Source organism: Pteropus medius, unplaced genomic scaffold, assembly GCF_902729225.1.
Source record: "Pteropus medius unplaced genomic scaffold, Ma_sr-lr_union100, whole genome shotgun sequence".
In the NCBI taxonomy this organism is placed as follows: Eukaryota; Metazoa; Chordata; class Mammalia; order Chiroptera; family Pteropodidae; genus Pteropus; species Pteropus medius.
Window position 1 is genome coordinate 6,109,321 of NW_024350924.1, and position 25,746 is coordinate 6,135,066.

Below are 25,746 nucleotides of genomic sequence, written 5' to 3' on the forward strand. Positions count from 1 at the left end.
CTTCACAGAAAAAGTTTGCCAATCTCTGCCTTAGAAAACATTATACTTATGCTAATTGTACTAAAAATTAGAAAAACATTTTTGAAACTCCTTCTTTGAAAACACCTTCAAAGCCATAACACATTCTTTTGAGTCTCATCCGTGGAGGCGAACCTTCATTCTTTGAAGATGAGCATGAATTTTGGAAGTGGCTAAGCTATTTGGAGCTGAGACTGAATATGGCTGGTTATCAAAATGAATCAAGCAACAAACATTTACTGATAATCTAACTTTATGAAAAGCAACGATTTTTTTTAAAAGCACTGTGTCTGAATTCTGAACGCTAATAATCAAGTGAAGGGATAGTCACTTGCTTTCGTAGCTTTGATTCAAGGTCAGTAGGCTATATATGCATGGAAATAGAAAGCAGTGAGGAGGAAAAATAATTCGATAATAAAGCTGGAAGATCTACTTTCTTGAGTGGCTGTGAATGTGCCATAAAGTTTTTTTTACAAAGAGGAACTCCAATAATACTTTGGGCAATATCCTCGAAATAAATGAGTGACGCCCAAGAGAAATTCTAAAAGAACAGGATTCATTTGGATGTACAAGTGGTTTAACCTTCAATCAACACCCATTATTGCTTTATAATCATAATTTATAAGACAATATTAGCATAAATAAATAACTAATTCCTTCCACTCAGACGAAGCAGATCATTTATCCTTGGCCCTCTCTTCTTCTAATTCCATACGTTCTCCCTGAGCAACTGCACCTCCTCTCACGGCTTCAGTTGCCACTCACCAGCTAACCCTGAAATCCGAGTCACCAACGTCGGGGCTCTGGATCCTCTCTTGACATCTCCACCTGAATGCTCCACAGACATGCCAAACTCAACGTGTTCAAAACTGAAACAATTATCTGCCTCTAACATTCAAAAAAAAGCTCCTCTAGTTTCCCAGGCTAAGAAACTGAGTCTTCTCTTTCCTGTTCACCTTCAAAGCCAATCAATTTTTAAGCCCTGTAAATTTTACATCTCCATTATCTGTCCTCTGCTCTTCATCTCCACCACTATTTTCCTACTCCAGGCCCTTATCCTCTCTTATCTGTACTACTTCAATAGCAATAGCCTTCTAACTTATCTCTCTCCATACAGTACAGCCTCGGAACCATGCCACCACCATGTTATCTTTCCTAATTACTGAAAACTCTTCACCGGCTCGCCATTGTTTTTAAAATCAAGTCCAAAGTCCTCAGCATGATACACAGGCACTTCGCCCCATGGCATCAGCAGTCTTTTTTCTCTTTCTCCAAGTCATAACCTTTTACCTAAATCTGTATGTCCCTTTATAATATATCCTGTACTTCAAAGTAATAAAACTACCTTTAACACTATAGTCTACAGTGAAAAATTCTGCCAAACTGGACAACTCTTCATTATTTCAAGTGAGAGGCACTAAAACTCTACACTTACCTTATTTCTAGCAATTTCAGTGATCCTAATGTGATCAACAGCTAAGCTCTGCAGTTTCTTTCTCCAGCTGATTTCCAGGCACCACCTCCTTTAGCCCGGCTCCTCATCTGTCCACACTTTGACCTTCAGTGACAATGGAGTACACACATTCCTCACAGATACCTACATGTTCACATAATATTCCTGATTTTCACCCAATCTTGTTTCTATCCCCAACTCAGCAAACACCTATTCATTCTTCAAAGCCAATTAAAATACGATAGCTTCTCTCTAATCCTCCTCCCTACCACACGTTATTTTCCCTCATCGATATTACCATTAAACTCTAACTATACCTCTGTTTTAACTCTTATTACACTGAAATTGTAGGGACTTATATGTCTAGTTATAAGCTTCTGGAAGGCAAAGAAGCATTTTCTTTTCTCGAATCTAGCATTTAACTCATGGTCTGAGAACTTCTTATTGAAGAATAATCACCTCTTATTATTATGAAGATAATGCCATAATTGTAGTAACTGAGTGACTGAGAACTTAGAAACAAAAAGAATCCCATGTCATTCACCAGGGGAAAAAAATGCTCTTATATACAAAGTATAATTAAATTGTAGCTTGAACATGCCTTCCATATAGATCTGGCAATACCAGTTTCTTTCTCTCTGTCTCTCTTTCTTTCTTTCTTTTTGAAGACATTCTTTACAGAACTCTTTTAAATACTTGTTGGATTTCATCTGCAACTCAGTCACAGAATTTGAAACTCAGTACAGTGTAGAGGTTAAGACTAGAATTTCTGGAGCCCAGCTGTCCGGTTTGAATCCTAGCTCTGCTTCCTCGGCTGTTTTGATATGGGCAACTTATTCAACCTTTCTATGTCTTTCGACACGGAGATCATAATAATAACACCTCTCATGGTGCTGGGTAAAGATTAAATAAACCAATGCATGCAAAGAATTTAGAACACTGCCTAGCTCAGAGCAGGTCCTGATAAATGCTGGCCAATGTTGTTATCAACAATTTTAAAAATGGCTTTCTCAGTACTTACTTTAGCCCACTTGGTAGAGTGTAATCTTCTAGATGGATTATATCCTGCCCATACATGATACTGTACAATGTAAGTGCTAAAACTGTGCCTTGGAATATAATAGGTGCTCAATAAATAATGTGAATGTAAGGCTTCAGACTCTCAATATCATCAAATTATAAATCGCAGCAAAATTTATATGTTTAAAATTGGTGTTTTAAAGTAGTTTCAAAACATCTATCTTCCAATGAAACTTTGAAACATGTAAAACTTTTAAAACAACATAAAAATTATATTCACTGAGACCTTTCCCTTTATTCCTCCATTTAATCTGATCTTCATACTCAGTGATCTAAAACTCTCATCTATGACTTGCCATAGATCATTTAAAATAAATTTTCAGCTTTAGAAAACTGCCTATTGTCACATCAGAAAAATTAATAGTCAACCTTTACATGTGCATTAAAAAAAATCTACTGCCCCATTCGACACACAAAAAAACTACTGAAAGGCCAAGAGACACAATTACTACATTTCCTGGTTTCTTCCTGGGAATCTACTTCAGAACACACCTAACAAGTATCCCCAGTAAAAATCTGCTGGTTACAAATTGCTATTTCATGTTTAATTTCCAGTTTCCCCCTAAAATCCCTCACACACTCACATACCCCCAGAAAAGTATGCAAATAATAAAGAGAATACAAAAATACAGCCATATATTATTTTGGAGGACTTAAAAAAGCAACACTCCCAGGTAACTTAAACTGCAACTATTTATTCAAAGCAAAGTACATTTGACTGCTAACAAATTTCTTGGTAAATGACTCAGTAAAACGGTGCTATTCTAGAAAAGTTCATTAATCAATCAAAAATGGACCACACTTCAAACAATAGTGATTTTGTGGGAAATGAGTTTAAACAATTTATCTACGCAGTAAACAGAGATTTAGGTCTTTATTTAAAACACTGTAGGCGAATCGCTAGCTTTAGGGTAAAGAGTGCCTACTACGTGTCTAGCACTTAGTAGCTTCTTTACGTGTACAGAGTGCCTACTACGTGTCTAGCACTTAGTAGCTTCTTTACAGAATATGCATGTTGCTGGTGCACAGTCAAATAATACCTATATTTGTAGATTACTCTCACTCATCTCATTTGACCCTCAGAATACCCCCAGGCATGAGCATACCAGTTTTATAGCTAAGGAAATGAAGGCCCAGAAGAGGTGTCACATCTGGTCTATGGGTCCTGGCCAAGACTCAGCCTTTGACTCACAATCTAATCATCTTCTGCTATACTAGTTACTCAAAGGCTCTTGTCAGATCTGAATCAAAATCCTACTTGACTACTTTGAGTATTGTGCTTGTCAGATTCTGTTAAGAACCCAAATACAAACAAGCAAAATTTTTAAAAAGTCCATCGTCTCAGCCTGTCGACGTTGAAGTCTCCGGCTCATCCTGGCCAAAGTCCCGCGTTTCCTCCTGCACTTGGGGCGCTCCCTCTCTCTCCTGCGCCCCCCGAGGAGAGCGGCGAGGAGACCCTTAGCCCGGCTCTACCACAGCCGCCGCGGGCGACACGCGGGACTCCGCAAGCCCGGCGTCCGCGGGGCCGGACACCCGCACGTCCTGGCGGCCGAGGAGGTGCCGAGACGGCGGGGCAGCGCCGACACCGCGCCGGCCACCCCCGCCCTGATCGCAGCCCGCAGCCCGCAGCCCGCAGCCCGGCTTCCGAAGCCCAGCGACGACGCCCGAGCCCGGGCGTCGGTCCCCGCGCCGCCCCGCACCGCCCCGCTCCTACCTGCCCCCGCCCCGACGCCGCCTGCGCGGCCGGGCTGCGAGGAGGTCGTCGACTGGTCAGCCCAGGCGCTGGGTCTCCCGGGTCCCACTCGGGTCGGCTCCGTCCTGCCCCCGCAGGCCGCGCCGGAGGCCACGCCCCACCCGGCAGAGCCCGGTTCTTATTGGCTCCTGTTCCCACCCCTCACGCTCGGGCCCGCCCCCCGGCACCACCCAGGGACCGTCCTACGGGGAACCGCCTCTGCTCCGGTCCGCGTACCCAGGCAGAACCTTGTCCAGCACCTTGGTGCCGCGACACTGCGGCCCCAGCAGCAGGCGACCCGCGTCACTGTCGTCCGGCCGAGGCCTCTAGCCAAAGCTCCAGGATCCTCGCCGTGCCTGCCGTCCGACTGGCCCCACCGCGACGGACCTGAACTTTACATGACTTCACAGCTACCCGCGAGATAAAGCCTAGTTTAAACCAGGAATCCAAATGGCACCTCCCTCAAGGAAACCACAGAATTATCCCCTGCTATAGGGTGAAGTAGACCTCGTGTCTCCAGGGGAACAACAGCACCGTTTCTCTGGCTGAGCTCAAGGAGCAAACATTTCTCCGGCAACTGCAATACAGTGCCAGCTTGAAACGTAGATGTAAATAACGCTCCGAACACCTGAGGCTTGAAATCCCAGAGCACCGGTGCCTTTGATACTCCCAGTGCCTGAGGTCGGCCCCCACGCCCTGTTGTGACACACATGCATGAGCACTTCGCCTGCAACACGCTCATGCTCAGGTATGTGCAGGGCGCTGTGCCTACTGCCAGCAGCAGCCCAGTTTCACTAAAGCTGCGAGTCAAGGATGAGTTGAACCTGTTTTCCAGGCGCTGGCTCACCACCCCGCCCGCCTCGCCCTGCCCCATTCCGCCCCACTCCACCAGAGCCTCTTGGGTCTGGTGACCAAACTCTTCCCACATCTGTTCACATAGAGGTACCAAAATAGAAGACTTCCAGAAACAGAGGCGTTTGGTTACACATCACAGATGACTGTCACAAGCCAATTTAGCCAAAGCAATAAAAGCTGCACATCTCAAACCGTTGTGAAACCTTGAGTTGTGGACAATGAAACAGGAGTTGCCTTCTATGGTAGGGGGGAAAAAAATCATGTCTCAATGAGGGAATAAATGTGACTATTGTTTTTGGTAAATTTGGAACAGTGATCTTTATGAACTACCCTCCACACCTCCTTCCCCAAAAAAAATCCTTACATATTTAGAACGCTTCTCAAACAATTGTCTAATATAAAATTTGAGGTTAGAATAGTATTTTGAAATGTATTTCAAAGTTCAAACTTTGCACTCAAGATTATTTGGCAAAATGAGGTAGATTGATAACTTGTACCAAGTATGAAACCAAGTCTGGCATGAGTTCTATGGATGTAATAAATGAATTAACCATATATGTATTCTACTGCCCTCTCATGGGTAAGATGGAGATATCCATAACAGTAGTTAATGCCTTTTTAAGTCTGAGAATAGAATATTTAGCAGTTTGTTTTATTTGAAGGCAAGCCAAGATAAAATAAAATTAGGTTCTCTAAGGAATTTACAAATACTCCTCAAACAGAACTTCAACATCAGAAACTAAGGGCAGAACTCTTATACTAGCACTAGTACAAACAAGCTGTCAAGGTTCACACCCATGCCTATAGCCGCCTGTAGAGAATGTGGAAACAGGCAGGAATTTGCTATTAATTTTTTTTCCCACTTGAAACGTCACTCTCTGAGACATTTCACAAAATGATCTTTTCCACATTTGTATTCATTCATACTATAACTTCGCACTGTGAACTACTTGAGAGTAGGAATGAAATCTTATTCTTTATACCTTTGATGTCTAGAATAGTACCTGATACTTTAGATATTTGATCAGAAATTAATTGAATAATTTGAATGAAGTATCAGCCCAACCACTAGATGGCAACACAGTTGTATGTGTAGAAGTATAGTCTGGCTCATAGGACTTGGTCACCTGACCTTGAATAACAGGCATGTTTCTAAAAAGTTATATGTGTATCTTACTTTGGTAAGTGAACTCATTTGAAAGCACCACTACAGCTGACTATAACTTTATTGTCAATTAAATCCTTAAAGCTAAGAATCCTTTTATAAGCTAAATTCTTATTTCCCAAATATTATATTCCCAAAATATAATAACTCCTAAGTACAAATTTTCTATATTGTGATAAAACTGTTTTTGTCTAAGAAAACCACTCTTCCGTTGTATCTTGTCAAAAAGACTTTTCAATGGTCTAAGTGCCTTAAGGAATTTTCATTCAATAAACCAGAAGCCTACATTCTCTCCATAACAAGTCATTGCTTGTATTTCTGCCCCACCTTAATCACTGTTTCGCCTGAAAAGCACGGTGACTTTGGAGTCAGACAAACCTAGGTCCCCACTACTATACACTCGCTAGGTGTATCTTTGTGCAGGTTAGTAACTTTAATAACCTCAGTCCACTCATCTTCCCCCAAATGGAGATAACAATATCTGCTTTATAAAGTTGTGAAAATAATTAAATGAGATAATATTAATGGACCCATATCTTGGCTCACAGTAGAGATTCAGTGACTAATAACTATTGTTATTCACATGCTACAGTGAAAATCTCACCCATATTATTATTTGGTTTATTTATTTTATTCTGACTTAAGGCATTCAGCAATTAAATTAAGTTCATAACACCAGGTTTCGTAGCGATAGGCCATGCGGATTTGGGCTACGTTTGTCCTCCGGATATCATTTCCGAAAGGGCCTTCCTCAAGGTAATTGTTACCCAGAAACCTTGCTTTCTCCTATAAGAGAAAAAGAAGCAGAATTATTTTTGTCTCTTTTTACCCTGATACAGACAATAATTACATCCTCCACAAAGATTCCTTCCTTATGTTAGCCACTGGCAAAAAGAAGAAAACGAGCTATTAAAAGTGCCTCAATGTGCATGGTCTGCTGAGAAGTCAAGTGCATTTTACTTCCCTTGCTCAAAAGGGAGATAGAATAACTCTTTCTAGCCCCTGTTCGTAGTAACTGCATGTGATTTGTGGGGTAATTTTTCTACATGTTTCCCCAGATCCTAAATTCAGAAGGGCAACCAGCCAAGGACAGGTCTACCTCATGAGAAATCCCACATTGCAGAACACTGTTCCTTGCCACTTCACACATGTCACAGGTACTCAGCTTGAAGACTTGTGCAGCAATGGCGTATTCTTCCATTAGGGGCTCCTTCGATTATGTATTTAAATGAGGCAAAAAGAAAGAAGAAAGGAAAAGGAATACATTAAAAGAACATGCATCTTGCACAGAAAGAACAGTCAAACAGCTTGGTTTAGCTTTAAAATTCTGGGTGGGAAACAACAGCCCAGCAAAATGTACTCGTAGCGCTTAAGGTTCCGCTCATGTACCTTAGTGAAGTGAAATTGCATCGGGTCGTCTGTAGACAGGGAGATCATGAGGCCTTTCTGGAGGAAATCTAGAAAAGGATTTTTGGCATATTCTAGAAATAAGCTGTTGTTACTTAAGGGCGACATAGCGATGGGAATCTGGGCTAAGTAAAACAAGTACTGTAACACAGGACTCTGAAAAGGAAAAGTGAAAAAAATTATTTAAGGGTGTTGAAAAGGGCTAGAAACTAGAAACGTCAAAAACCCGTGGTCTCCCTCAAGTTTTGGCTTTCAACAAAATTATCACCCGTTCCTTAAATCTCTTAGTAAAGAATAATAGTTTTTGAATGTAAACACTTGTTAGAATAAAATCATTTGAGATCACTAATTTTCAGAAGCATTGAGTCCAACCAAATTTTTTGAGTTTTAACTGCCTAAATTAGATGATCTGTCTCCAGCAAAACACTTCACCTAGAAACATTTTTTTTTCTCTTTAAGAATGTTCTGACTCTTACAAGAGGCATTTAGAACATGCTATAACAAGAAATCTGGCAAAAACTCACTTAAAGTAAGCCAGGCCTGTCTGTAATTATCTTTTGTCAGAATTCTAAAATAGAAATCAGGTGGTTTGCATTAACTCATCACTGCCACTAACTAGCTAGGCAATCTTGAGCAAGTCCCCTTCTTTTTCCCGGCCCCTGTAAAATGAACCGCACTAAATTATCTCAAAAATCTTTTTTTATTCTACTTTAACTTGATGGTAGTGTTGATAATGACTTGTGACAGAATGACAAGAAGGAGAAAAAATATTCCCTTGCTCCAATAAAAAAAAAAGTCAATATTGAGAAGAGAGACTTCAACTCACCTTTTTTAAATTCAGGCCATGAGAAATATTATCCGCGGTCATGAATGCCGTCAAGAGATGGGTGAGCGCTCCAGCTTCCCCACAGTGAGGTCGGAACAGAAACGTATTCATGCCTCGTCCCCTAGGGAAATGGAACTGCTATAGGAGTCGCAGGTAACAGACTAGGACCTGGCAACAGTTCTGGGTATAGAGTGATTCACAAGAAAATTGGGTAGAAAAACTAACTGTCCGGAAGGGTGTCAATATGTGGCATCCAAAGGAGTCAGCAAAACTGGCAATTCCACATAATCTTAATTCTTCGTAAATGCAGACTTTTGAAAAAGAAGCATGAGGGTACAGAGGAAAGTCAAGATTTGATTACCTGAATAGAAACATCTTTGGTTTCATCAGGAAATTCACCTGTATCATCATGTCATTTCGCCTACTCACATTTTAGGTGGGGAATATTTCCAGAAAACCCTATAATGCTATTCCTCACCCAGATATGTCAGGAAGGGTAAAATGTGTAGAGTTTTATAATAAATTGCACTGTGAGTCAAGGGAAGGAAATTTCTGATTTGGGCTAATCGGAAGCACCCCGGCAACGAGGCAGGACCTTGCCACCTAGAGTGCCCGTGTATGAGGAAAGAGATGTGTCAAACAGACTGTCCTGGCTCCCGTTCTCGTCTACTTACTTTCTCAGGCTGTTGAGCACTGTGATGTTTGCATACATGTAATAGGCATAGTAAGTGTAAGATGGATTACTTTCCATTGTCCACTCATGGGGCTTGGGGCTCTTGGAGGAGAACATGTGGCCACTGTGTTTGGACTCGTCGTCCACACTGTCGAAGCCGGAAATCTGTCAAGAGAAGCGAGCCATGCAATGGGTTCAATCTGACTGCAGGGTCCCAGTCCTCAGACCAAGTTTCGGCTCCCAAAGGCAAACATCAGAGATAAGTGCTAAGGATTAATCACGGCCAGGTGAGAGGGGTGGTTCACATGCATCAAGACGAAGGCCACCGGGGTCATGCTTACACGCTTGAGGAAGATGCTGAGGTCTGGGTGAGCCTGGGGGTTGACGGTGGCCTCAAATATCGGCATGAAAATATTCTCCAGCATCTTTCCAAAGTGTGGAAGGAAATTCTTAGATCGGAACACATCACTAGAGGCCAGAATGAAGAGAATTTCAGAGGACAGGAAGATTTTTAGGACCAATGGCCCCAGTACGAGGGAACCAGAGGACCAAATGCCATGTTCAGGAAAAGACCTAGTGTGTCCATCCTGGGTCCACTAATGTTAATGTTCCATTAACATTAACTAATTTAACTCTCATAACAACTCAGTAAGTTAGGTACCACTATTACTCCATTTTAAAGATGATGAAACTAAGACACAGAGAGGTCATATAACTTACCAAAGGTCACGCCGCTAGTAAGGGACTGACTGAGCCAGGATTCAAGCACAGCCAGTCTGGCCCAAATCCACACTTCAAACCACCATACCTAGTGCCTCTCTGCCTTAATGATATCAGACAGGAAGTACCACCCCTGTCAAAAACTTACATTTTGGGCTGAAGAGACAGGATAAAAGTCTTGCACCACCACAGGGCACACAGAACGTGGAGGTAGGTGGCCAGAAAATACATAAACACTTATATAAGAGATCAATGACACTGAATATCCCTGAGGGTGATGAGTAATTAATTAGCAGGTGGTGGTACCATTGATAAATACTCATTGATTGTGGAGCACTTGCAGTTGAGACATTTCCAGACAGTGGTGGAGGTTCCGATACAAGAGAGCTACATTCCAGTACAGATGAAAATGGAAAAGCATGAACTTGACATGGCGAAAGCGGGAGAAAGAAAATGTGTAGTAAGATTTACATAGGTCTTATCCTAGCTAAGTTTTCATCATTTCCAAATATCTGCATGAAGTCCTATATTTTAAAAAACGGAAATAAAAAACCTTCTGGTTAGAACACCTCTGTCTATGGTCAAGAATGCTGAAGCCAGAGTGAGCAAAACCAGGCACCCGGGACCCAGGACTGCGTCCTATTCAACAAAGCTTATTTCTGTCTAGATGTGCTGCGAATTCCTTGTTGGCGTGGAGGAGGTGAGGCAGGTGGGATTGAGGGCAGGTTTCTGATGAGCAGGGACGTACTAGATCCTGGGGATCTGGATCATCCACGTCATGTTGGGGCAGTGGATGCGGTTGCGGACGAACCAGGTGGAGAGTTTTCTCCACTCGTCAGGACTGCGGCCATAGATGGACAGGCGGGGCTCAGCGTGCTGGTACTTGGCCTCCACCAGGTCTGTACCCACCTCCTGCAAAGCGAAGAGAGGAGTCCAAAGCCAGGAATTCCCACAAGTAAATCAGGGATCTGAACCTGTGAGGTCTGGGGATGGGAGATGGGTACTGAGAAGAAGGGAGGGAAAGCGAAAGGAAGTGGGTGGGAAAATGATCGAGAGTAAGCTCTAAGAGAACAGAGTGGAGCGGGGTTCTAGTGGGAATAAAAGACTGACAGGACATAATAGAGTGTAGGGAGTGAAAAATGTCAGACCAAGGATGATGAGCTATCCAAGGCGCCTGCAAAAGAAATTCAGCTTTTCCTATGCCCTCTACCTCCCCAAACACACGTCTCCCAACTCCATACGTCACTCCTGCTTCCTAGTGCCCGGGAGTCTTGAAGATGAGGGTGAATTCCAATCCCAACACCTCCTGAACTTACAACTTTCAAAGCCTGAAAGAGCTGGGTTCTTAATCGCTCTCAAATCCACCCCCTTAGCTATGCTAGGAATAGAGGTCTTAAGATCATCGCAGTGGACATATTAGAATTTCTTATATCATTTGTGTAGTGGTTGGCCCCAAGGAAAGCACCTGCTTCCTTCCTTCCTTCCTTCCTTCCTTCCTTCCTTCCTTCCTTCCTTCCTTCCTTCCTTCCTTCCTTCCTTCCTTCCTTCCTTCCTTCCTTCCTTCCCCTTCTTTCCCTCTCTCTCCTTTCCTCCCTTCCTCACTTCCTTTTGTCTTCTTCCTTTTTTCCCGCCCCCTCTGCCTCCACCTCCACAAGAACCAGGCCAGCTACCATAGATCTGATTGCTTCCTCCTCACCTTGATGATAGTGGCAAAATATTCCCCATCGATGTAATTGTCCGTCTTCAGGTAGAGGTCCCGTAGCTCACTTGCTCCTACAGGATTATATTTGTCATTGAACTTATCGAAACGCTGGAAGGTCTGACGGCCCTGAATCAGGAAACAGGAACAAAAGTGTATCATTCCCAGAGCTGCCTGGATGCAGAGAGCTGGAGAATGGCCACGAGGAACAGGGGTCTGGTAGCATGGGAGGGTGTTGGCCTCCAAGACTGGAGTCCAGGACAATTGACAAATGAGTGAACCTCGAAGTTGTCTGCGGGTGCTATCAGTCAGCACAGTGAGCCAGCATGATTAAGAGGGTTCTGAGAAGGGAGAGTTCGTAGGAGAAAGACATGTGGGGTTCCAAGTGTTACAGTGAAACTGGCATTATCTTTTCAACCTACAGCATGAACATCCAGAGAATCAACGGTCAGGTCGTAGGGATGCATTTTTAACTTAGCGAAAAGTTCCTTTAGGGTCAGATTTTTCTCCTTGGTGCCATAGACCACTCTGTCAGCGTCAATTTGATAAGATTTCTTAATAAAGCGCAGAAGATGTTTCTGGTTCATGCAAGCAGCTGCATGGATATGGGTGTCCACCTGTGTGTACATTCAGAGAAAGAAAAACTGACATCAGCTTTAGTTATGCTGTTCCGTTAGAGGCTCTGGTGCCTGCAAATCCCACTGTGGCAGGAGAGAGAAGGGCTGTGACCTGACGGATGGTGGAGAAGGTCCAGAAAACAAAGAAACAAACACACACACAGCACCTTTTCGTATCCTTGTAAGGATGTGACAGCTTAGGCTAAACACAATAATAATGACTGCTTCTCTTGGTTATCAGTATTTACAATTTACTTTCCACATTTGACCCACGCGAAATCCCTAGGAATCATTCTCTACCCGAGACACAACTGGAAGTGAAGCAGCGACCACAGCTTTCAGCCCCCAAGAGCGAAAGGATTGAAATTCTGAAGCCATGGCACAATGATGGCATGTATGAGTTAGATATTTTTATAATTACAATTTTGTCAGCTGAAGTTTCGATAGATTATTTGCCCAAAGTGATACAAGAGGTCGAGCCAAGATTTGGTCTCGAATCTCTGCTCATGTCTTTCCCATTCTCACGTCCCTGCAGCCGCTTAAACGGTCAGCACACATCTCGGAAGTGTTTCCGGCTGATGAGTTTTCCACGATCATTAGCTCATTCGATATTAACAATCTTCTTGTGAGCTAGAGCAAGCAGATATATTTCCCAATTTCACAAATGAGGAAATGGAAACAGAAATATTAAATCACTTCCCCAACATCTAACAGTTGGGAAGGAGAACAAAACACTAGCATGAAGATCTTTCAAATCCTAGAAGAGTGTTTTTTAAGGTTTTATTTGTTTTTGATATTTTTGTTGTCGATGATGATTATAATTTTTATGGCAAGAATGTGGTAAACCTTTCTATATGGAAAACAATAGACATGGCATTTTAATGTTTTTTACGTAATCTATCTGCTTTCACTAAATTCCAGTGAGCCTGCAGAAATCTTACATTACTCAGAAAAACAGGATCATTCTTGTCCTACTGAAGAAGTACGAATTCAGTTCCCGTTTTTGCCTGGGAACGGCGACCTCCGAGCCGTGTGACATGCTCACCTTCCTGCAGTTATAAAAATCCCGGTGGGGGTTGTTCTTCAGCTCCTTTAACTCGTCCATCTCATTGAGCATTTCGTGAACCTGGAACTTGGAGGAGAGGAACTTCAGGCGCCGGTGGGCATAGGTCTTACTGTGAAAAAGTAAATCACACAATTCTAAAAAATTCCAGACATTTAAGGAAAACAGTCACAATTTCAAAACTATCAGGACCTTTAACACCTATAGGAAACCATGATTGGAACAAACAATTTGTTTTACTCTGTGGTTAATCTCACTTGAAAAGGATTGGGCTCCAAGGGCTTAATCTTCTCATCAAGGTTGGACATAATGATGACAGAGGACGTGGGAAGGAATTTAAAAGTCAGAGGAGACAGTGCTGTGGCTTTGGGCTCGAATCCTGGCTCAGCCAGCTGTGTGACTTTGGGCAAATTACCTAACTCATCAAAGTTTCAGCATATAAAACGGGAATGATAAAAATACCCACTTCATAGAAGGATTGTGAAGAGTAGAAGAAATAAGGTACATGGAGGGTATATCATAGCGTTTGAACACAGTAAGCACTTAATAAATAAATACTTATTCTTACACTCAGCAGTAGAAGTAGGAGTTTGGGTCTCGCTAAACACTTACACAGGCCCTTGGGCGATTAAAGCAAGTAAAAAATTCATATCGTCTAAGAAGGTATCCAGATTGGGGTAATGAAGCGGCTTGGGCTCATCTTTGCTGGCTGCTGCTTCATTGGGATAGATGTAAACTACACCATCCTTCATTCTGAGGTGATAACCCAGGTTTTCCGGGAGGTCATCTGTTCGGAAGGGGTCTTCTCCCTTCTTCACAGGAGGGGTAAAGACTTTTTCAATAAAACACAGAATAATATATCAGCACACAAGATGAATGACCACATAAAAATAATCGAAATATGAAATATTATAAAATCCCATTCATTTGGAATCCCGTATGTCATTAATTGTTATTATCCAGAGCTAAGCTAAAGTTTATTTTTACATTATTTTTCAAAGGTGACTAAATTAGTAGCATAAAATAACTGTAACATTTTGCCTAGTGTAAGAATGATTTTCAAGTTCTTTAGAAGCACTTTTTACATAATCGAACTACGACTTACAAATAATTTTAATTATTTACTAAAGTTGGTTATCAAAGTCTTCCTGTTTATAGTGTTTTATTAGTTTATGAGATAATTATATAGAAATAAAAATAAAACTAAGGTTAAAAGGTAGTGTTTGGATATTTTCCTTATTTAAACCAACCTTCTCTATTAATCTTAATTTAGAGTGGTTATTTTTAATAAACTTAATTTTTAGAGCAGTCTTAGGTTCACAGCAAAATTGATTGCCAAGCACAGAGTTCCCAATATCCCGACCCTGCCCCACCCCCCAACAACACACACGGATGCTCACTACACACATTCCCCCATCGGAGTGGTATGTTTGTTACAATTGGTGAACCTACACTGACATCTCATTATCACCCAAAGTCCATAGGTTACCTACAGATTCACTCTTGGTGCTGTACATTTCCACTAAAGGAATTAGGAATTAGGGATTATGTAGATAAATGTCCCCTTCTCGCCACTAACAATTTCAACCCGAAAAAGCCAAGAACAACATCCATGCTGTCACAGCCTGGAAAGCACTCAAACTCTGTACTTTCAACAAATATGTGCCCAAGGCATCAAAAAGTCTCTGCAGGCGACTAAGACAGCTGGAGTGAGGAAAAAAATATAGAAAGAAAATATTTGCACCTTTTCTATTCAAAACTAGGAGATAAGAAAACATGAAATGCAATGTTACTATGTCAAATATCAATTTTCCTTAATCTTGATCTACTAGAGAGATAAAGTATAATTTAGGAGAAACAAAAGCAAGACAAACATCCTAAATGTCAATATTTTAGAAGCTAGGTAAACCAATTTTATGAGTTACCAAACTAGACATATATTTAATATTGATCTTAATATTAAAAAGAATGACAGAGAGGAAGTTGTAGGCCTGGAAATTTTTAACAATACAAGATTTCAAAAGTTCAAAAATCTTAAATATTTGCCTTCCTTAAAATTCCAACTCTAGAAGTATAATTCTAAAGATACAAAACAACTGCACAGATGTTTATATAGACGTTTATTATAGCCTTATTGTAAATCAATTGTTAAAAGTCAGAAATCTAAATGCCTAAAAATAGGAAATAGTTGAATGAACTATGATACAGTTACACAATCGAAATCTGTGAAATTATTAAAATTTGATTGTTTAAATATCTGTACTTGAGTTTATTCAAGGCAGAAAGTAGAAAGTGAGATATATAAATAAAGGACTATGGAAAGTCAAAACATGTACTTTTATCCAGATGTCAGAGGAAGGCAGGAAATGATAGTATTTGGGCTGCATCTCGAAAGATGAGGTTGGATATGGACGTTGGAGACACGGTGAAAAAGTGGAGGGAGGGGGAGCGGGCGCAGGGAACAGCACCGCCCAGGGGCACGGAAACGCTGGACTAAAGGAAGAACCGGAAGTGCTCCAGCCAGAACGGAAGAGAGGAGACAAGTTTATAAATAGGTTGAGCGTGCAATTCAAAAAATAAATAAATAAAATGGAGTGAGGAGGCCAGATGGTAGGCTAAAGACGGAACTTAGCTTTGTAGGTAATGGGTAGCAATTAAAGGCTTTTGTCAGAAGAAGGATGTGCTCAGGTCTGTGTTTTGATAACTGGCACCAAAGTGAGGATGAACTGAAAGGGAGTGAAATTAGAATTTAGCAGAGCAGTTAGAACGCTATGGCAATAATTTGGACAAAGAGAAATAATAGGCTTAAATTAGAGTTTGGGGAATGGTGCAGAGAGAAGAAGTTTTAAGAAATATTGTACAAACTTGAACCGAGTGACTGGACATATGAGCAGAAGAAAGAATGGAACCAAAGATGACTATGATATTTTTAGACTGGCTTACTTATAATCTAGGGGCATATTTAATATTTAGCAGTTAAACCTAAATATACATTCCATGCATTATGGAAGAAAATTATTTACCTGGATAAAAGTTCTCATTTGCTACCCATGCCTCATTCTCAATGTTTCTCAAGTACTTGGAAGGGGTTTTAGGGAACCTCTGAAATGACTTCTGCATGTATTTCTCCCGTATACACAGTGCCCGATACAGACCTTTGCAAACCACTTCAAAATCTTCAACTGTAACCTGCCAAGAAAATTTCAGGGTATCAGAATCACTCCTGTGAAGATCTGAGAAGTGGGTGAAGTTGCCTTTGGCACTTCCCTGATCTCCTGGGTGTCACAGCCCAAGCTGGGCCTCGCCTGCCTGCCCATGGGGTTGCTTCCTCCTCGACTTGGGCTTTGAGCCCCTCCCTAGGAGCAGGTCCTGACGTTTTTCTCGCTCTTCCATTTCTACTCAAACTTACCTGTTGTAAGGGTGTTTCCTTACCGTCCTGTGTTTGGTTTTGTCTTTTGCTAGATGGGAGTGATTATCTAGCATATATGATGAGAAGAACCGTTCTTACATGAAAAATCCTTCCTTCCTTCCAGGTAACATACAGACATTTTAAGTATGGCTGTTTAAAGACAGTATCTCAACTGAAAGATGTGACTCTAATTTGAGAATTCAAGCCACTTGCTGGTCAGTGAGGGAGATCCTTGGGGATGAATAAGGTGTCACATATCCCTCAACCCCTGGCATGCATGCACGGCCTTCTGTAGCTATAGATGGATCAGAATGTTATCCTGTGAGAAGTCATTCTTTTGGATGATTTTAAAGAGAACTTTATCTGTGACTAGAGTAAAATTGTCTTAGAACTGCTGGAAATTTCCTTGACCGATCTGTTTCCCCTTCCCCATCCCCGACCCCTGGCAGGGCCTGGTATGCCCAAGTAGTCACAACTTGAAATCATTGTACGCTCATCATCATTAGGTTGAGCTGGGATCAACCTAAGCTTGTTACCAATGGTCTAAGGTCCAGATATTGATCCTAATAGGTTGAACTCTTTTTAAAGACCTGCTGACCTTGACCAAGAGAGTCTAGCACAGGTGCTAGGTCTGTGGGGCTGCTTGTTCTCTTGCCACCTAATGGGCCACCAGCCTATAAGCTCTTCAAGACAAGAGCTGAATCTTATTCACCTTCTAGTCCTCAGCACACAGCACATAGTGCCTAGCACAGAATAGGGGCTCAATAAGGACCAATTAAATTGAATCGATTGTTATTAGGGATTAGCGGTCTTGAGAATTTAGCTCTGATTCCCCTTTACCCCTCTGTTCAATTAACAGGGTGAAGACTCATGTGGGTATACACGTGGACCACATGGTGCTGCCCAGCATCTCAGCTACATTCAGCCAACAGGCACAGCAACATACTCGTTCTCAAAGTCTCCAGGCCACGGTTTCCGGTGCCCTGCAGCTTGCACAGGGCCAGCCGTGTCTCACTGACTCCTCTGAACCTTGCCCTTCCTTCCATCTTCTTCCTTTGAATTTCTGTTTTCATTTCTACCAAGCACATAGGTATCAAGTTTGTCTCCTAATTGTTCTGTGTCTTTGAATTCCAGAGTTCTCCAAACTTTATTTTCCATGTCACTATTAAACATTCCATTTTAGTATTTAGCGTCTAAAACCTTCCTGCCATTTGCAGAGCACCCATGTTATTGTACAGAAAATGAATCAATAAGAATAGTGTTGATTTCATTGCTCGGTCACTTTTAAATACCTTAGGGCTAACCCTAAATGGGTCAGTTACATGAGAAGGGGGCTTAGGACCGATCATGAAAACTATATTTGGAGCATAGACTGATGGCTAAACAGCAGTTTCACCGATATGATGCTGATTCTGCAAGTCCATGTGGCACAGATTTATTAACTGACCAACTGTTCTGGATAGAACAAGCAAGTCAAGTTGTTTATGACCTTAGTTTACTGTTCCCGTGGCATCCTAGAGTCTCTTCCAAGCAATATTCTACTGTGTAAGCATTTGCAATAAAACTGGAGAGGACAGTTGGTCAAAGAAAAAATAGCCCCGAATATTCTAACCTCTCTCAGTGGGATGAAGAAAGCAAGGCAGAAATATAAGCCATGGCACATTGGTGTTGAAATGCAGGAATGAAGTATAACAAAGAACAGGTGAGCTAACACCTTCCTCAAAAGGAAGTGGAGGAAGGTAAGAAGCTGAAACAATCAGGCTGTCTTCCCAGCAGCTACATCTCAGGGGGGAGGAACAAGGGAGTGACTCACCCCAGAGGCATAATCACCAGTGATCTGTACTCTCTGGAAATCAGGCACCGTCTGGTAAGTTGGAGATGAAGAAATGTATTCATCAATGTGGGACATTTTGGTGGAAGATGTTTCACTTTGTGGAATGGACAAATTAACAGTCTTTCGTCCGAAGAAACGCCTTTTCCTGGGTTTGAAATTTAAAAAAATAAAAGGGTGTATCTTGCTCTTCATTGGGAGTTTCATTGATATTTCACTATACAATTGATATTTCACTATACAATTTCAAGGACAAAAAGTAAAAATTAAAATGTGGACTGAGTGTCAAAACAGGATCAACCATTTGGAGGAGATATCACATGACAGTGTTCCCTTCTTCCCGGTGTACCTTGGACAATGGGCCTAAGGGAACATACTAGAAAGCGTTCAGCATGACATTGTTCCTCACAGGTGTCTGCTCCTAGCAGAGTAGGCAGTTTAGTACTGCCATAAGCAAGCACAGGCTGTGTCAGTTACTATGTGTGTCATTTTGTGCATACTCCTTAAATTGTGACCTGTCTCCCCATTTGAAAAAAAAAAATGGTGTAATAATGCTTTCCTTATAGGATTTCTGTGAAATTTAATGTATATAAAATGCCTAGCACAATATCTGGAACTTATAAGTTGCTTAATATTACTTCCTCCAATCAAGTATTTGTTGAGTTTCTACTTTGACTTGAGCCTTGTAATGGGTCCAATGGGGGTGCCCACAAAGGTGGATTGTTGCTCTCTCCTTAAAGACATAAAACCCAAGAGAAGGACAGCAGGGTGGTCTCTTCCTCCATGAAACAGGAGCGAGAGAGTGGGGGGTGCCATGAGGAGGGGTTCCAGGTAAGTGATCAATATAGATCTGAGGACTAAATTGTGGCAGATAGTGAGTACGAGAGTAGTTCAAATAAAGGGAAATGAGCAGACATGGTGGAGGGGGATTGGGCGGGCCATGGGGCGGGTACAGGAATTACGCATCGTAGGCATAGGACGGCAGGGGTTGAGGGCAGAAGTGGAGGGCTGTGTCCCTGGGGCCTGAAGGAGGACAGACTGGCCAGAGGGCAGGATCCATATTGAATATCACAACGCTAAGGCTGGCTGAGGATGGAGTCTGCAGATGAAGCCCTCGAGCTCCAGTCTCTGTACGCACCGTGCATAGGTTGTGTGTGTGCACAGCAGCCATCAGCCCACTTGGGTTTGGAACAATTGCATAGTGGCTCCTGCTCTCACTTGGGTGGACAGGGAGGCTTCAACTAAGGGGAGATGTGGATGAGGGTAGGAGGGTCACTGCTTTCTTCTTCAGTATTGTTCACTAGCCCTAGTATATACAGTCAGATGGGGGCAGGAGTTTTTAATGCCGGCAGAGTTCTTCCTCCCAGAGGAACCATCATCCAGACAGACTGAACCTCTGCCCTGACATTTCCCCTTCCTTGTGTCCCCCTGTACTAAGCATCCCCTACCACGCCACTTACCTCCTGCCTTCCGAGGTGGACCGAGCCTCCATCTGGAATATGTGTGCTTGCATCTCGAGATGAGAAATCGGACAGATCTCATCCACATCAAAGGGGGAAATCTCCTGACGGCCTCCTTCATCTTTGACTTCAGAGGCAAACACTTTTTCAGCGAAGCTCCGCATTGCATCATCAATTTCTAAAAGAGGTGTTCATGTGTTAGTCTTCGAGTCCTCTCCCAGAAGTCAACGAGCGTTTCTGCTCTGTGCGAGGCACAGCTCTAAGGACTGCCCTGGGCCCATGGCTGCCCTGGTCTCCCACCGGTGACCCAGAGACACGATGGGGGCAATACCTGCTCTCTCTAGTGGGTTTGTGGGGGTAGCTTGGAAACCTGTTCTCAGAAACACGGGTCAGATTTTTACAGCGCATTTCAGGACAGTCCTAAAGATGAGACTGGGCTCTTGCAGGACTAGTGTTTAATGTGATATCACTTGTTTCTGACAGGTGATTTCATAGTAACCAGGCAACATAGTTCTTCCTATTAGGCTGGTTGACTTTTTCTGATGGTTTTGAAGAAGTGCATAGGGTTGTTTTTTGGAAGAAAAACTCTATCATCTTCTGAAAGAGAATCAGCCTAAGTTGTTTTTTAAAAAATAAATATGTACTTTAGGTTCTTTCTTCCTCACAGGATAGGTAATTGTGTTTCTCTCACAACACCACCACCTCATTTTCCTCCTCGAATTCTGACAACTTGGGGATATGCTGCTGGTAGTGTGGGGGAGAGGGCCACTAAAAATGAACTATCTAGTACTGGAAGTCCTGTTTCTGTGGACACGTGGCCTTCCATAATGAACGACCCTTGAAAAGCCACTTTTACTTTTACAAGCTTTAATTTTTCCATTCTTAAAATGGGTGGAAAGGGGACCTTTAGCTTAGCAACGAACAACCTCAAGACTCTCAGGATACAAGAAAACCAGTTTCATCAGATAGGGTGGTGATAGCCATCAAATATCTGCTTCTTCTGTCAAGTTCAACTGTGTTTTCCAGACGCTCAGTGGTTTCCATCTGAAGAGTCATAACCTCTAATACTTCTGAAAGTCTCTCGGCATTTCCAGAAAAGGGCAGAGAGCAAATAATGAAAACGGCAAACAGCTAATTATTTGGAGCGACAGAAGACAGAAACATTCTTCGCATGATGACAAAGCAAACTGCATGCAGCGAAAAAGACACCCCCACACACGCTCTCGCTCCCATCAATGTCTATGCAGATCTCCAAAATGCCACATTTTCAGTTCTGACTTAAGTACGTGTGATGTGTTCAAGTCCGTTCTGCACTCACCGGCTCCTTTGCCTTCCTCTTTTTCAGTTCCTTATCTGTGAAGTGAGACTTCTGATGCCTACCCAACCCCGCTCACGAGGCTGCCCTGACATGAAGTGAGATAATGTCCGTGGAAATGCTTTAAGAAAAATAAAGCACCAGATTAAACTGAATGTTTAATTTGGTAGCCTCAGTCAGACAGATATTTGGTATTTGGGGTTAGTTTTGGGCCATTAAGGAATTGATAAATTGTAAGACTTAGTATAGTCTGAAGCACACATTGGGAAGATAGTAATTGATTCATAACTTCACCAACACTAATAGTCAGTCAGCCAGGTTTCAAAACCTGGCTTGTCGCAGCTGAATAACAGAAAAGCCCACGATGCTGGCTGAACTTTACACATCTATTTCTCTTATTAAACTCAAGCTCTTCCTGAAACTGAAAAGCATCTTTGGATGCTATGAGCAGTTCTTTGGCAAGCACCATGATCCATAAAGGAACAATTAAAATGCTAAGTAGGTACATCTGATGGCCCGAGAATGCCTCCCCACCCGATCCCCGGGAATTGTATCATTCTTCCCTGAGCATCACAAGCGAGCACGTGCGCCTCAAGGATAAATGGCAAGTAGAAGTCAGAAGAGGGTTCATGCACCATGAGGGGCAGATGGAAACAGGCCAGTTGGTTATGATGATGACAGTGACGATGACGATGACGCTGCAACTAGCTTGTCATGCTGGGTCTGTGGCAACGCTGCTGGAGGCCTCAGGAACTGCAGTATGGAAGTGGATACCCAGGAGCCGAATCCTACTTGCTTGGACTCTGGCTCTTCCATCGATTACCTGGGACTGCACACACTTATTCGTTTCATGTTTTTAAACGTTATTGTTTTTACTAAGGTTATATCTCCCTAAGCCACTACAGATAGCTGAAAAGTAGAAACTCTCAAGAAGTAGTTTACATGATGGCCAAAAATTACACGGTAGATATTTCCTCCCAGTCATTTTGATTTCATGTAACCGCAGCTGAAATTTGACTTGTAATTCAAAAGCTCTGCCTTTCAAAAATACTTCGGGGAGTGGTGGCGATTATGGAAAGGAAAGAGTGAAACCGGTATTTCAGAAGATGAGCAGATAAGATTTGGTGACAACCTGGATGCACAGAGAAAAGGACAGATGATGCCCTCGGGGTTGCATAGATAATTGCCGAGTTCTTTTTTGAGCACATCAGGTTTAAGAGAAGGGAGCATCTGAGGGGAAACGCCTTGAAGTTAGTGCATCTACATTTAGAGAATAGGCAGAGGGCAGAAACAGCAAGCAGAGTGGGCGAAGCGGAAAGAAAGCGTCTGTGACAGCTGGGCGGCCTTGGGCGAACCACTAATCACTAGGAGCCTTGGTATTCATCGTGGTACAAGGGGGTGTTAATAATAATAATGCCAACTTCAGAGAACTGTCATAAAGATTAAACAGGAAAGACTTTAAAAACGACACAGTCCTATCTAGAAGTTGGGGGTTATTATTATTAACGCAGGAAGTGCAAGACTCTTGAGAAAAGGAATACCATGCTTGCTGCTTCCCCCAACAGACCCAGAGAAGCATGCTTATTTCTCAGCAGTGCTTTATTAATGGGTAGGAAAGACAGGTTGTAAGCCTTTCATCTTCCCCATCTCATCTCATAAAAGAATCCAGAGGCAGACCTATTTGTCAGCTAAAGGACAAGTCCAGTTTGAGATGGAGGGAAATGTATGTTTGAAGTTATAGTTTTATCTAAAATGAATTTTTATCTGGTCACAAAATTTTACCATGATTTTTTTTTTTGTTTTTGCATTGGAATTGAGGGTTTGCTAAGGCAAGATTCAATAGATTCCCCCCAGCTAATCTAAAAAAGATTATTTTATTTCAAAATATCAGTGAATGCCTCTTGAGATTCTTTTTAAAAAATGGATTTTTTTTTTTTTTTTTTGAGTCCGGAAAATCCATGAGTTCATTCACAATGCTGTGGGATATCTATGGTCATTTTTAAGCTGTGTTTGGCTTTCAATGGTATCATTTAATAAACACTGCTGAAAAATACCCACATTTTTGAATTAAGGAATAATATCTTTTTAAAATCGATACTTTGGCAAATGGCAGGGAAAATGGTCCAAAATACTCACGTTTTTCTTCAGCTGTATGAAGTAAAATAAAACAAGATGAAATATATGAACAACTTTCAGAGATCACAGTGGCTGTTAATCAGTGCTTTGGAATAGAAATATGTAGATTGGTACAAGAAAGGGGTGTGTGAAATGTGTAATTACACCTCATTTTTCCATTTATCCGCAATTTGCTGCCATTAGAAAGCCCTGGGAATATAGTTGTTATACATCTCATTTTCTTTTTCTTTCTAATATGTCTCTTTGAATTTATGTCCATAATCTTAAAGAGGTACTTTTTTATAAAATGTGACTTTAAAAAACTCTTATACGATGGTTAGAAATTCTTCTATGAAGCTGGAAGCTGGCAAACTAAAACGGTGCATTTGGTAAACAGTTGAGTAATGCCTACCAGCCATTTCTGAGAATCTATTTTACTGAAATAATCCTTACACACAGAAAAAGAATTAGGTGCAAATATTATACCCATATCATATTTATATTTACAAAAAAAACTATAAAGGACCTAAGGGATTAGTTAAGAAACTTAGAATATTATACAGCCATTTAAAATGATGTTTAGGAAGAGTCTGGAGTACTTTGGTAAATGATTATGTTATAATGTTAAGCAAAAAAAAAAAAAAAAAAGGCAGGATATAAAGTGACATGTATAATCACAGTTGTGTTTTTAAAAGATTTGTTTTTAATTTGCAAAGAAAATAGGTCAAAAAGAAACACATTAACATGTTAAAAGTGGTATCTTTGGACGATGGGACTGTGGGTTATTTGTTGTTGTTCCTACTTTCCTGAATTTCCCAGTTTCTCTAAATGAGTGTTTATTACTTTCATGTTTCAGTGCAATTTCTCTTTTTTTATTTCATATGAAGCATGTATCACCTTTACAATGAAAAAGACTTATAACTTATTATTATTTTAAAAATCACTCTGTGTACAAACCTGGTTTGTGAACCATCAGAATACACGAACGAATTGGGTTAATATTTCCGTCATACTCATGATTTTCAGCTAATGCTACAGCTAAAGACATAGGCTAGGATCCTTCTCAGAAGTGTAGCAGCACAGGTTTGCACAGACTAGCAGAATAGATATTAAATATCTTACCTATTTTTCTACTGGGATCATCAAAACTGTGACCGCAGGATATAGTTTTTAAAAATTGCCTCCCTCCCAAAACTGAAAATAAAAACTATTTGAAAACCTTGTCTTGCCTCCTCCTGCAATGTACGATTAAAGAAACTATAAATCCTAAAGAAAGGATTACCAGAGCTGACGTGATAGTCAAAGGAATGGTTGCCTGTTAAAAGTTGTGTTCTCCAAACACTTTCGCACACCTACCTGAAAGTTTCAACAGAGGCATTGTTGCTGGTTCCTTGATTCTAGGGTAGCACAGTAGAAGGGAAGAGAGAGAAGACTGGGTTTAACTGACACTCTAAAACACCCTGACATTCGTTTTATTTATTTATTTTTTTTGCTTTGCCCCTGTAATCTGACCCTTCCCTGCTAAATGGAGAGAAATGAGCTTTAGACCTATTTATAGCTTTAGGCAATTGACAGTGAAAGACAGGTGAAGCCTTCAGTCTTTACTCTGGGACTTTAGGAAAGATATCTGTGGTAGACTAGCAATTGCATTTCAATACTCCCTAAGTCTTCCTACAGATTGAATTATCTTCAAGTATGGCTTTCTTCTATGACTCAACCAGTGATGATCATTTTCTACCCTAGTGAAATACAGTGGAGTTTTCCAGGCTTCTGGAAAGCCAAGGTCCTCAGGATTTCACTCATGAGAACAGCTTTCTGTGATTGGTGAATATGCTGGTATGTTTGTCAAGCTCACACACATATACACACACACATACACACACACATTTTCATGAGAAATATCCCAGAATTAGCAGAAATTCACTGATGAATCTACTTAACAAATTTAGTAGTAAATTTACTTCAAATATTATAGAAAATCAGCTGCCATCTAGGATGCTGTTACCCCCACTCTACAAAGAATAACGTGTTCACAGTATATAAATCCCTTTGCAAACATTATCTACTTGATCCTAATTACAACCCCGTAAGGCAATTAGTACCTTATTCCAAATTAGTACTGCTTCCCAAATGAGAAAACTGGAGCTCTGAGAAGTGAAGTGTCTTGCCCCAAAGTCATTCTGCTTATAAATGGCAAGGCTCTTTGGACCAAAATATCGTGGTTTTTCAGCAATGACACCGAGTCTTAGTTATGGCTAAATATGTGATGATTACTATTAGGTAAAGAAAGACTCAACAGAATTTATGA

The 25,746-nt window shown here is 41.5% G+C and overlaps 2 protein-coding genes across 5 annotated transcripts in view; both read right to left on the reverse strand.

Moving 5' to 3' along the window:
- DENND2C (DENN domain containing 2C) overlaps positions 1 to 4,384 on the reverse strand; it is a 69,470-nt gene extending 65,086 nt beyond the window's left edge. For all 3 annotated transcript variants that reach the window (XM_039841269.1, XM_039841268.1, XM_039841266.1), the window contains exon 1: positions 4,266 to 4,384. The gene's annotated coding sequence lies outside the window, so the exon portion shown is untranslated. The remainder of the gene's footprint in view (positions 1 to 4,265) is intronic.
- A 2,534-nt stretch (positions 4,385 to 6,918) lies between these two features.
- Positions 6,919 to 24,963, reverse strand: AMPD1 (adenosine monophosphate deaminase 1). 2 transcript variants are annotated; one of them, XM_039841016.1, is made up of 16 exons: positions 24,795 to 24,894; positions 23,460 to 23,471; positions 20,009 to 20,186; positions 18,531 to 18,696; positions 16,332 to 16,497; positions 13,921 to 14,140; positions 13,291 to 13,420; positions 12,051 to 12,245; positions 11,626 to 11,757; positions 10,678 to 10,841; positions 9,551 to 9,677; positions 9,211 to 9,374; positions 8,537 to 8,657; positions 7,693 to 7,866; positions 7,403 to 7,513; positions 6,919 to 7,089 (listed from the first exon to the last, which is right to left on the reverse strand). In XM_039841016.1, exons 1-16 carry the CDS (start codon positions 24,814 to 24,816, stop codon positions 6,934 to 6,936), a joined length of 2,238 nt encoding a protein of 745 aa, XP_039696950.1. In that variant the 5' UTR covers positions 24,817 to 24,894; the 3' UTR covers positions 6,919 to 6,933. The 2 variants fall into 2 exon arrangements, with proteins under 2 accessions (XP_039696950.1, XP_039696951.1); XM_039841017.1 differs by lacking the exon at positions 23,460 to 23,471 and having other exon boundaries at positions 24,795 to 24,963.
- Positions 24,964 to 25,746: the final 783 nt, after the last annotated feature.